At 54.3% G+C, this 11,539-nt stretch overlaps 1 protein-coding gene across 1 annotated transcript in view; it reads left to right on the top strand.

Annotated features, from left to right (window-relative positions):
* Nucleotides 1–5,196: 5,196 nt before the first annotated feature.
* Nucleotides 5,197–11,539, top strand: part of SYT7 (synaptotagmin 7) — a 40,964-nt gene continuing 34,621 nt past the window's right edge. The window contains exons 1-3 of the mRNA XM_077748827.1: nt 5,197–5,243; nt 9,687–9,826; nt 11,377–11,480. Coding sequence (XP_077604953.1) covers nt 5,197–5,243; nt 9,687–9,826; nt 11,377–11,480 — 291 coding nt within the window. The remainder of the gene's footprint in view (nt 5,244–9,686; nt 9,827–11,376; nt 11,481–11,539) is intronic.

Raw genomic sequence — 11,539 nt, 5'->3', positions numbered from 1 at the left:
GCAGTACCCGCACCAGCAGCCAGGAGGCAGTTCGGTGGGCTTCACTTGAGGGAATGAGATGTAGCATTTACCTTAGCGGGGAGGCTTTTTTGGTCACGAGTCGGACAGTATCTGAGGACCTCACCGGGGAAAGGGAGCTCTTGAAGTTGCCTGGTCGCTTCCGTGGCTTCAGCTTGTGGCTGATCGGGGAGCGAGTGGTAGAGGAAATTGGAATCACCATGCTGCAGTCCTGGAAACAGCTCCGGTCCTTTGGATCCTGCTCTCGTTAGGAACAATGCAAAGGAGGAGGACGCAGTCAACGGACGGAAATGGGTTTCAGCACCAAGGACAGGGGTGCTGCGACCCGTCCCTGTTCCAGCACCGTGGACAGATCCCAGGGCGGTGCACTCAGTGGCTCCCTCCTAATATTTGTGGTGCAAATGATAGCCCAGAATATGGTAGAATGGCACCTCCCAGAGGGAATCTCAGTCACCCTATGTTCTAAGGAGGAGACTTAGGACCAGAGTTGAGTTAGTTGCCTAAGGCCACACATACCCACAGCGACACAGTGGGTGGCAGAACTGGATTCAGGTTCCCAATGATCTCTCTCCAACCATTTCTCCCCACCTGGAGAGAAATTTCTCTCCACTAGCCCTCACCCTCCTTCTTAAACATCCCTGGGAGCAGCTTCACATTCTATTCAATCCCTGAGAACCCTTGAGCTGGCAACGATTAAGTGTACCCTTTCCCCCCCCAAAACCCCAATCAAGAATCTAAATCTCAGGATGGGAGATTCCTAGCCCTTGAGGTTTTCATGGCTCCCAGCATCAGGTGGAAGGGTGTTGGGCTAGGACAGGTGCCCTGGCCTGTAAAGAAGCCTGTGACTTGGGGAACCGGAGTTGAGTCATCAGCAAGAGGAACTCTTAAGTGCTCTGAGATCCTCAAATAAAATAGAGCGCACCATTCCAACCTCAGCTTCTTTGCAGCCGTGTATTATTAATAACAATAAGATGCTGACTTAGGCCAAGGCACAACAATGCATTATTCATAGGAGTAACTAGTGGTCAAGGCCTGCACTTAATCATCACACGTCCCTGATCCTGCCCCTGCTCCACACTCCTGGTGGAGAAGCCCTCCACCCGAGCTCCTCTTTTGCTCGGCTCCTGCTACACTGATGGACACGATCATTTTCACAGCTGCCTAGGCGGCTCATCAACTTTGGGATCGGGGTGGGTGGGGAGGGTGGCTGATTCTAGGCTAACTCAGAGCTAGCACCTGGTCATGTTCCTTCTGAATGGCTTTGACCCTGATGACTTCCAGACTCAGTAGTTCTCTAGAGTCTGCAGGTGGTCTTTCTCCCCCTCCTCATCTTTTGAGGCTGAAGACTGAAACCAGACGCACCAGGCTTCCCTAAGCCAGGAATTGTGGGAGGTGGGTGTGACTGAGGGGAGGGGTCACCAGGCAGAAGATACTCCATCACCACTAAATACGGCAAGACATGTGGAACCCTAGGTGAACTCTGGAGCACTTTGTAAACTCTTTGGCACTGAAGAAACATGAGCCATGATTACCAAGGCCTTGTTCTCTGCTGGAAGAGAGAGCCAAGGTAGAGGAGGCATAGAGAATGCGTGGATGAGGCCTTTGTAGCTCAGCCCTGCTCCCCTGATGAGGAGTCAAAGTGCTTGTGGATCCTGACATGTCCCCGTCCAATTTCTTGCTGGAACGGCTCCTGGCCCATCCAACAATCCTTCATTCGCTGTTTACTCACTTGGCATCTCCTCTAAATTCTAAACCGTCTGCATACAGCCGGCCTCTGCGGCCCCTGCCAGCGCTCTCTCCCTAGCTCACTCACGCATTATCTGTTTTTATTACAGTCAAGGTTGAGGAGGCTTGCTAGTGCTAAGCCCCTATTTTCAGCTACTTGTAACTTTCCAAAACAATTCCCCTTGGGCCTCCTCTTTCACCAGCCTTGCTCTGGCCCCAGGTGAAGCCTGAGGGGTTGTGGGCAGTCGCCTTGGCTTTCTGAAGGACACTCAGGGAGACTGTCCGGAGGGCATGGGGGTAGGGCGGAGGACCAGCTTTCCTGGAAAATGCGTGCCAGAATCTCTTTCTCCTCCTTTTTCCCCCCCTTCTGCCTGCCCATCTTGTTTGCTTTTTCCCAAGGCGGGGAGCGTGGAGGGGGAGTTTCAGAGTAGAGAGAGGGCAGACAATTTGACTTGACAGGCAGCCCGGAGCTTTTGCCTAGACAGTCCAGGGTTCAGAATTTTGCTCACTGGTATTTCTGTTGCTTTCTGCCCAGCTCGGCCTTTCTCTGTGTGTTGGGTCGGGAGGAGGAAAGGAAGGTGGGATAGGTACCGCAAATGTCCCCTCTTCCCATGCCCAAATATTCCTAGGGATGGCAGGCTCTGTGCTTGTAAGTGCCCTCCCACCTTCCCCCACCTCCATCTGCTTGGCAGGCACGTGGAGGGGCGCTTCCTTTAGAAACCTGTGACTCCAGCTTTCACTGCTTTCCACCTCTAACGTCATCGTGCAGCCACCAAAGGATAGGGGGGAGGCGCTGGGGCACGATGTGTCGTAAGTAGTGCAGAATCAGGTGGGAGGAGGCAGGATTAGGATAGGCAGGCACTGGCAGATGTAGCCCCAACCACCCCCAACATCCCTCTGCTTTATCTCTCGGGAATAGTGGTTGTGCCCCAGGCGGTACCAGAGATCGGCGGGGCAAGTCCTGGGCTAGCTCACCCTTCTCTGTTTCCTGCTCACCTCTGTCTAACCCCAGGGGCCCTCCCCCCAGACTGTTTCGGGGACCTTTAGGGGGACTGAACTTGCCTCTGATGAGGGCGCTTTACTGAGGCTGTGGGCTGGGCCAGTGGAGGAAGGAAGCGTCCCAGGGAAGCGTGTGTGAGAGGACTCTCTCAGGCAGGACACTCTTTGGTAAAAATCTGGGGGAAAATTCCTCTCCCTGACCGCTTTTTTATTTTGCGTTCACTCATTTGCTTTCTTCTCTTGACTCTGTCCTCAGAGTGACTCGGTTCAAGGCTCCCCTCGGGTGGAACAAGAGAGACGGAGAGAGCTGTAGTGTTTGAGGTTTACAGACTCCAGGTGCCTCCCTGGCTTTACTTGTCTTCTGCTCTGTGCCTTCGGGCAAGTATTTAACCCTTTGGAGCCACAGTTTGTTTCTTCAGGAAGGGAGCAGGAGAGTATTTACCTCCAGAGGGGTGCTAAAGACTGTACACATGATTCAATGTTGAGCACACATCAGTTACTGTGATGAATCGTGTTCGGTACGGAGAGCAAGGGCCTGGGATCTGGGGATCCCTAGAGGGAAGCAGTCTTGGTTGGGGGGGCGGTGGGGACAATGCTGGAGGGCCTGGATGTGGAGAGTGTGTGTGTCGCCAGCCGAGAATGCAAGAGCAAGCAGAGTTTGGGGGAAAGAGTCTGTGTGCACAGATTTCCAGCAGTTTCCCTGTGTCATATCCTGGGCTGTGAGCTGTGGGAGACCCCAAGCGACGGGGAGACATGATCTTACCTCCATTGGCTCCAACCCCCAAGGAAAGGGCATTGGACAGAACATGGGTTAATTCTTTTAAAAAAAATTTTTTTTTAATGTTTTATTTATTTTTGAGAGAGATAGAGACAGCATGAACAGGGGAGGGTCAGAGAGAGGGAGACACAGAATCTGAAGACAGGCTCCAGGCTCTGAGCTGTCAGCACAGAGCCCGACGTGGGGCTCAAACTCACAAACCAAAGATCACGACCTGAGCTGAAGTCGGACGCTTAACGGACTGAGCCACCCAGGTGTCCTTTTTTTTTTTTTTTTAATTTTTTAAAATTTAAAAAAAAATTTTTTTTTTTTTTTAAATGAGAAGGTCAGTTAATTCAAGCTTGGAGAATGAAGAGAGTGCCGAGAGTCCCTTGTCATCAAGAAGGGCTTCCCGGAAGAGGCTGGCTTACCTGGGGCCTTGAATAACTTCATGCTTTTGTTCAACACTTACTTACCCAGCCTCTCCTAGGTACCAGACCTCGGGCTACAGAAGTGAGTGGTCTGGGGGTCTCGCCCCTCCTGGTGTTCCCAGTGGGGGGGGGGGGACAAAAAGTGCTCAGTATGAACCCACAATGATAAATTTCCACAGTTACAGGGGAGGCAGAAGGAAATGTGGGAGGGAACGAAGACCATCTTGTCTAGGGATATTAATGGTAGAAGATGGAAGGAAGGCATTCCAGGCAGAGCAAAGCGTTTGTGCCGCAAAGCCTCAAGTGTAAAAGAGGTTAGCCTTCTTGAAGGAAGGAGGAAAGTTAGGTGTGGCTAGGTCATGCAGTAGCCCCTAGTGCAAGGCTGTCACACCCAGAGGGAAGGCTCTGCAGCCGTGGGAAAGGGCAGGCTCACGTTGCCTTAGTTCTCCATGCCTGTTTCTTCCTCTGTGAAATGGGGCCACTAATGGTCCCAGGTTGTGGAGATCACACAGGATGGCCTGTGTAAGCTTCCCATCTGCCACGAAAGGTGTGCGCCCAATTAATGTGAGCTGTTATTTCACGTCGACAGGACCCCAGCTTGAGAACTCAGGGGCTCTTCTCATCGCTTGAAGGTGAACCACTGAGGTCCCAAAATGAGCTTTACCTGGGGTCACTAGCCAGGGGTGAAGGGGTGACTTGAATCTGGGTCATCTGCCTTTAGGTCTATTCCCTGTCCTGCTGTTCTGCCTCAGAAGGACAGACGGCTGGCGGGTGGGGGCACCCGAGTGGCTCAGTCGGTTAAGTGTCCACTTCAGCTCAGGTCACGGTCTCGAGGTCCATGAGTTCAAGCCCTGCATTGGGCTCTGGGCTGACAGCTCAGAGACTGGAGCCTGCTTCTGATTCTGTGTCTCCCTCTCTCTCTGCCCTTACCCCGCTCACGCTCTGTCTCTTTCTCTCAAAAAGAAATAAATATTGGGACGCCTGGGTGGCTCAGTCGGTTGAGCATCCGACTTCAGCTCAGGTCATGATCTCGCAGTTCGTGGGTTCGAGCCCCACGTCAGGCTCTGTGCTGACAGCCAGCTCAGAAATAAAAATAAAACATTAAAATTTTTTTTAAATAAATAAACATTAAAATTAAAAAAAAAAAAGAACAGACAGAATTTGAATAGACAGATAATGGGCAGAGGAGAGAATTCCAGGCCAGAGGAAGTGCATGGACACCTAGGCCACGTGATGGCAGAGTGGGCTGAACATCTTCTTGTGGCCATGGCCGTGGGTGTCTGTGAGTGTGACCACAAGTGTCTGTGCAAGGGGTGAGTCTTCATGGCTTGTGCATGTGTGTGTGTTTGTGTGTACATGGGTATCTGTGCATAGGTGTGTATTTTTGCACGTGTGCATGAACATGGGTATCTGTGCAAGAAGTGAGTCTCTGTGACTTATGTGTGTGTGTGTGCGTGCGCGTGCCTGCATGCACGCGTGTGGGGTGTCGGCCGCACGGCTGTCTGTGTCAAGAGTGAGTCTCTGTGGTGTGCGCATGTGTGTGTACGAGCCATGGGTGTCCATGTCTGTGACCTGTGTGTGCGTGTACCTCCTCCCCCTCTGGGCCCCTCCCGTTCTCCTCGCCACCCTGGGGCAGCCAGCGAGCGTGCCCTCAGAAGTTCATTCCTTCCCCGGCAGCTCCCCAGGGCGTCCCAGAAGCCTGCAGTCCTGTTTGATTCTGTTCATCCATAAATTATGGCTTGCTGAGGAGATGAGAAGGAGTTGGGAGTGGGGGCAGAGCCCTGGCGGGGGCAGGGACGGGCTCAGGTCTGCCATTCACACCTGAATCCCAGCCCGGCTTCCAGTTGCTGCCCCCTCCCCCACACCCCCTTCCCTCCGCCCTCTCCATTCCCACCATAGGCATTCACTGATGTTCTTGGTCTTGGTGGAGCCCTGGGCAGGGACTGGGGTGCCCAGACTTGAGTACTTGAGTAAGACAGGACTCCTGGCCTCTGCTGTCCTGTGGGGGAAAACTAGATGTGTATCTAGCTCAGTATTGTATTCAACACTCGTTGCCTGCCAGCTCCCTGGCCCAGGCGTCTCTAATACAGATAGGGCGAACGTGGTAATGCTATGATAATAGCTGGCATTTATTGCCTCCTTATTTTGCTCAGGCACTGTGCTGAGTGCTTTATATGTGCTAATTCCTTTAAACCTCACAATTGTTCTAGGAGGCCCGTACTATTATTAGCCCCCATTTACAGATGGGGACACAAAGGCGCGCAAAGATTAGGTCACACGAGGAAGAATGGGAGCCAGAATATAAACCCACAGAGTCTGGCTCCCGAGTGCTGGCAACTAATTCCCACTGGGGTATTATGGAAGGCTTCCTGGAGGAGGTGCTTTTCATCTGGGTATAGAAAAAGCAGGACCTGTCAGGCATGGGGGAAGAATGAAGGAGGTCCTGGGGTGTGTGTGTGTGTGTGTGTGTGTGTGTGTGTGTGTGCGTGTGTGTGTGTGTAAAATAGAGGCTCAGACTCTGTACTGCAGCCTCTCCCATCTCTTCCTTCCCATCTTGTTTGGGTGACAAGTGGGATTCCATGCAAGCACTGAACATTTAACAATATTTACTGAGCACCTCCCATATGTCAGCCTGTCAGAGAATCTCCAGAATGAGCAAAGCAGGTACAGCCCTTGCCTTCATGGACCTGGTAGTCCGGTACACGGTGGGTGCTTAACAAATGGTAACCTCTATAATTATCATTATTCTTAGAGGCCTGAGGTTCCCACTCACCCATTCTTTCAACAAGTGTCTGCCAAGCACCTGCTGTATGCCCGGCTCCCTCCTTGGTCCTGGGAAGATGGTAGCGAACAGAGTGCAAGCCCTACCTTCAAGGAGCTGCCATTCTAGAGGGGAGGACTGTGCAGGAGCATCTGGTCCCCCCTCCGAGGTGGGCTGCCTCCTCCAGCACACAGGCTGGACCGTGGAGAGCTCCTTGGCTGGTGGCGCTGTCAGGAGCCATCCACAGGACCCCACTGGGTTGTCTGTTAGTCCTGAGCTCTAGTCAGCGACGTGCCCGCCACAAGCCTGGGCAGAGAAAGGGGCAGCAACGAGCCTGAGCTCACACCTCATTTCCAAGACACCCCGGGGACTGGACCCAGGAAGCCTGGCCCTCCCTGCTCCTGGCTCACCCTGCCGCCTGGCCCTCCTGATGTCTGCCCTTGTCTGTGTCTCACCCGGGACCCAGGATGCCTCCTCTGCCCAAGGATACGTTGTGGAACCCGGCCCTGTCAAAGGCTGACGATGGCTGCAATATTTTCTTTCCCCAAATGTTAATATGCTGACGCTAAGGGGACTTGAAACCATGTATGTCATTGGAGGAAGGGTTAGAAGGGCCAGGGCGGCTTTGCCTGGAGAAGACCGCAAGGGGACATGAGAGCTGTCGGCAAGGATTTGGAGGCCTGTCATGTGGTGGAGGGAGCCGGCTTGTTCCCAGCAGCTCCGNCTCAGCACGTGGCACAGCAGCCCTCCTTAATGATGCCTGTTGGTGGAGGGCCTTCCTCCTTGTCACCGACAGGGCTGCCCAATGTGTGCATTGCTGGGGTTGGACTCCGTGATGACAGAGGCCCCTTCCGGCCCCAAACAGAGTGACTCCATGCTGTGGAGCATGGGTTCCCTTCTGGCTGGCAGGCAAGAACTCACGCCTGCACCCCTTGATGGCAATGTCACTTGCTGACTGAGGACACCATGTCACTTTCGGTCACAGCATCAGTGCAATTTGCAGTGACAAGCATTTGTTTCTCCTTGNTCTTTGGCTGTAAGATAACAGCAGCCGCCCTGTGCTCTAGAGGCTTCTAGGTCCCCCGATCTAGGGGGTTCAGCTTTCCTTAGCAACAAACCTTTTCCTTCAAATGGAACTTTCTGCAGAAACCCAAGATGCGAGCCAGGGAGATGATGCTGCCTTGTTGCGAGGGCTTGAGGGAGCACAGCCACATCTGCTCTGCACCCCCGTCTGTAGCCCCGGAGAAACTTCCGGGAACCTTACGAGTTCCAAAGAGCACACAAAGTCAAGAGAGTAGCCTTTGACCTGGGCTGCCTGGGCTTGAACCCTGGCTCCCCTACCTGCTACCCAAAGGAGCTCGGACAAAGTTCTTGGCCCTTTTGTGTCTCAGTTTCCCCCTCTGCAAAATGGGGACAAGCATAACGCTTACTTCAGTTGTTTTAAGGGCTGAGCTGTTACCTCCTGTGAGGCACCTGGGACACGTGGGTCATCCTCAGAGGAAGGGTCGGCTCTTCCACAGAGGGAGGCATTGACCTCCGAGAGGCTGAGCGCCTTGCTCATGGCCGCATAGCTCGTTAGTGGCCAGAACGGCCTCAGCCTAGTTTTCCCAGGCTCCAAGCCCAGTGCTCATTCTGCCTGGCCCCAGAATGCTATGTTTAAGATGGGCACTCCCTGGGTCTCTGGGGACTGTTCCTAGGGTGCGCCCCCTGGCTTCTGGGATTGACAGGCTTTGTCCTCAGGGGCCCCCTTCCTACAGCAGGGGTTGAGAAACAGTTTTGAGAAAGACCTTGTTCAGCAAAGAGAGGAGGTAGGCGCCCTTGAGAATCGCCCCATGGCCAGGATGTGGGGGGTGGGGTACATGGAGAGGGTGTTAGGGCCGAGGAGCCAGCCGGAGCAGGGTCTTCTACCACAGCACCACGGCTCCCAGAGCAAGAGCTTGCTAACACCCTCCGACCCTGCCCCTTCCCTGCTCAAAAACCTTCCATGGCTCCCATGGCCTGTGAAACACAGCAGGACAGAGCCCCTTCCCATCAGGCCTCACTAACCTAGTCAGCTCCTCAGACGACGTGTCTGTCTCCTCTCCCCCCTCCCGTGCCTTGGCCCTTGCTGCTCCCTGTGCCTGGAATATCTTACCCTCACCTCACAGCCAACCCCCAGACCATACCAAATACCACTCCTCAGTGAAGCCTGCCCAGATAGCTCCCTCTTCCAGCACTCACTTCCTCATTTGTGCTCCCAGAGCCCTCTGTTTAAACCTGAGAGAAAGCAAACACCATCAACTTTAATAATAATACCGATCTATTAAGTCCTAACAATAACCCCATGGGTGGGCGCCACTGTATCTTTACTTGAAGACATTGAGTGGTTCAGAGGCTTGTCCAAGGCCATTCAGCTCTTAAGAGAGAAGTTGCGCTCACACTTGGGTCTTTCCTTGGGTGTTTTGGAGCCTGGAGCCCCAGGATGGGTGTCCTGTCATTCACTAGTTCTGGGCCACCTGACAGGCTAAGAAATAATTAGCTGAGTTTTTTTTTTTTTTTAAGTTTATTTATTTTGAGAGGGGTGGGGAGGGGCGGAGAGAGGGAGAGAGAAACCCGAGCAGTGTCTGCACTGTCAGCACAGAGCCCAGTTCAGGGCTAGAACTCGTGAACTGTGAGATGAAGACCTGAGCCAAAACCAAGAGTCGGATGCTTAACCGATCCAGCCACAGGGCACCCCGCCCCTCATGGTAGATTCTTAATGGCCAGTGGCTGAAGAAAGCTAAGACCAAGAATGGAATTTGTTTCATTTAAAAGTGAGTTCAGGGGCGTGTGGGTGGCTCAGTCGGTTAAACATCCTACTTCAGTTCAGGTCATGAGCCCTTCCTCCAGGGCCAGGACAGTTTCTGTGCAGACAGCTGGGAAAAATGCAGGTCCCCTTCCTGGGACCTTGGTGGCATGACCTGTGGTTACTATGGCCGTCACTGTCCCCACTTGTCTTGCCCCCTTCTCTTGGAAGCCTGGAGGTTAAAGATGGAGACTTGCCATTTGGCCTGAGAACTTTGGCCATTGTGGCCCCTCCAGTCTGGCAGAACTGTGTCCCTCCGCCCTGGGCTGAGGAGGGCAGGACCTGTCCCTTGGTGTCTGCTGGTTGTCCAGGTCCGAGCCCCTGGGGTACTGTGTGCCCTGAGGTTGACAGTGAACCGGGTACAGGGACTTCCTGGGGGCTGAGCCTGTGGACCCCGGGACAGGAGGAAGACTAGTTGGCCTGGCAGGTGGAAAGGTGGGGACCAGGTCAGGGTGGCCTTTTCCCACAGCCGTGAGGCTCAGGAAGTTGAGAAGGGAGAGGCGGGGCCCAAGCTGGATTCTAGAGAGAGCAAGTGGTGAACTGGCTGCCTAGAAGCCTAGAGTGGAAGCAGGAGGGGGCCCCAGGGCCCCTGAGAGCCAGAGGAACTGCTGGGCCCTTCTTCACGAGGCCCCACAGCCAAGCAAGAGAGACTGGGAGCCCAGAAGCTAAAACCGCAGGAAGCAGGACCAGACAGATACCGTCAACTCTTAATTACCAACCATCACTGGCACCGAAAAGCCCACGCAGGCTCCTCTGTAAATAAACAGCGTCTACTCGCCTTTAGGACGCACCCTAGTGCACACATGTTTACAGTGCACGTGTGATCCTTGCTGCTCTCTTTCGACTCACTCCCCCACATGAGAATTCCTGGGGAAAATTTGCTTCCCTTGCATTTGGTTTGGGCTCGTGTCTGCAACCACCTGGGAGAAGGCAGGCAGGCGGTTTCTTCCGCATGTGCACGGGAGAAAGCTCAGTGGTTCTGCGACTCGTCCAAAGCCACGGCTGGCAAGTGGCGGGATTCGCACAGAAGCCTGGGATTTTCCTCCCAGGGCAGGTGTGACAACATTGCCGCCTCAAGTATGAGACCCCTGAGCTGCCGGGTGGCCCCTGTGAGCATTTACGCCATTGCAGACAGTGGAGGTGGGGCTGGAGCCTACTGGGTGGGCGCTAAGGCTCAGGGCTAGGCAGGGAGTGCAGAGGCCACCTGGGGGTGCGGGGGCTTCCAGCCCACGGAAAGTTGAGCTAAAGGAGGTGAGGGCTGGTCGGAGAGTTCCAGAAATTCCTGTTTTGACTACACGTGTCTCTGTTGAGTTTGGGTCACATACTTCTGAGGGTCTGTTAGTGCCCATGGGGCAGGTAACCCGAGAGAGACCGCAGGAACTAGTCATCGTCCTTTGGGCAAATTCGGCGGGCGTTGTGGCTCACAGTGTTGGAGAGGATGGAAGGGTGCCAGGCAGGAAGGCTGCGCAGAGGCAGTGGATTTCATAGGGGGATTGGAAGTGTCCACTGAGGCCTGGCTGGGCTGGGGCACGCTTGGCCTATCCCTTTGAGGTGTCAAGTTTGGGGGATGGTGAGGATCCTCTGGACCTGTGCAGAGCCCATGCAGGAAGGGTCTGGGAGGAACTTCAACCTGCACAATTCCCCCACTTTACAGATGAGGAAACTGAGGCACAGAGAAAGGAAGGAACTGCCTAAGGTCAGCCAGCAAGGCCTGGCTAGAAATAGAACTTGAGACTCAGAACTCCCAGTGGCTGGGGAAGGCAAATGGAAGGGTAGGGTGATTGTTCTGGGCGGCTCTGAGCTAGAGGGAGGGTGGCTGGCCCTGGTCAATGAGGGTCTGACCTGTGTGTGTCCTCCCCAGGGGCGCCCACCCGCGATGTCCTGCTGGTCTCTGCCATCATCACCGTCAGCCTTAGCGTCACTGTCGTCCTCTGCGGCCTCTGCCACTGGTGTCAGCGCAAACTGGTGAGGCTTCTGAGGGCCCCGGAGGCGGGGCTGGCCCTGCACCCCCCCTCCCCCCCCCC

Source organism: Crocuta crocuta, unplaced genomic scaffold (assembly GCF_008692635.1).
Source record: "Crocuta crocuta isolate KB4526 unplaced genomic scaffold, BGI_CrCroc_1.0 scaffold323, whole genome shotgun sequence".
NCBI classification, from domain to species: Eukaryota; Metazoa; Chordata; class Mammalia; order Carnivora; family Hyaenidae; genus Crocuta; species Crocuta crocuta.
This window is presented reverse-complemented; position numbering and strand designations above follow the sequence as displayed.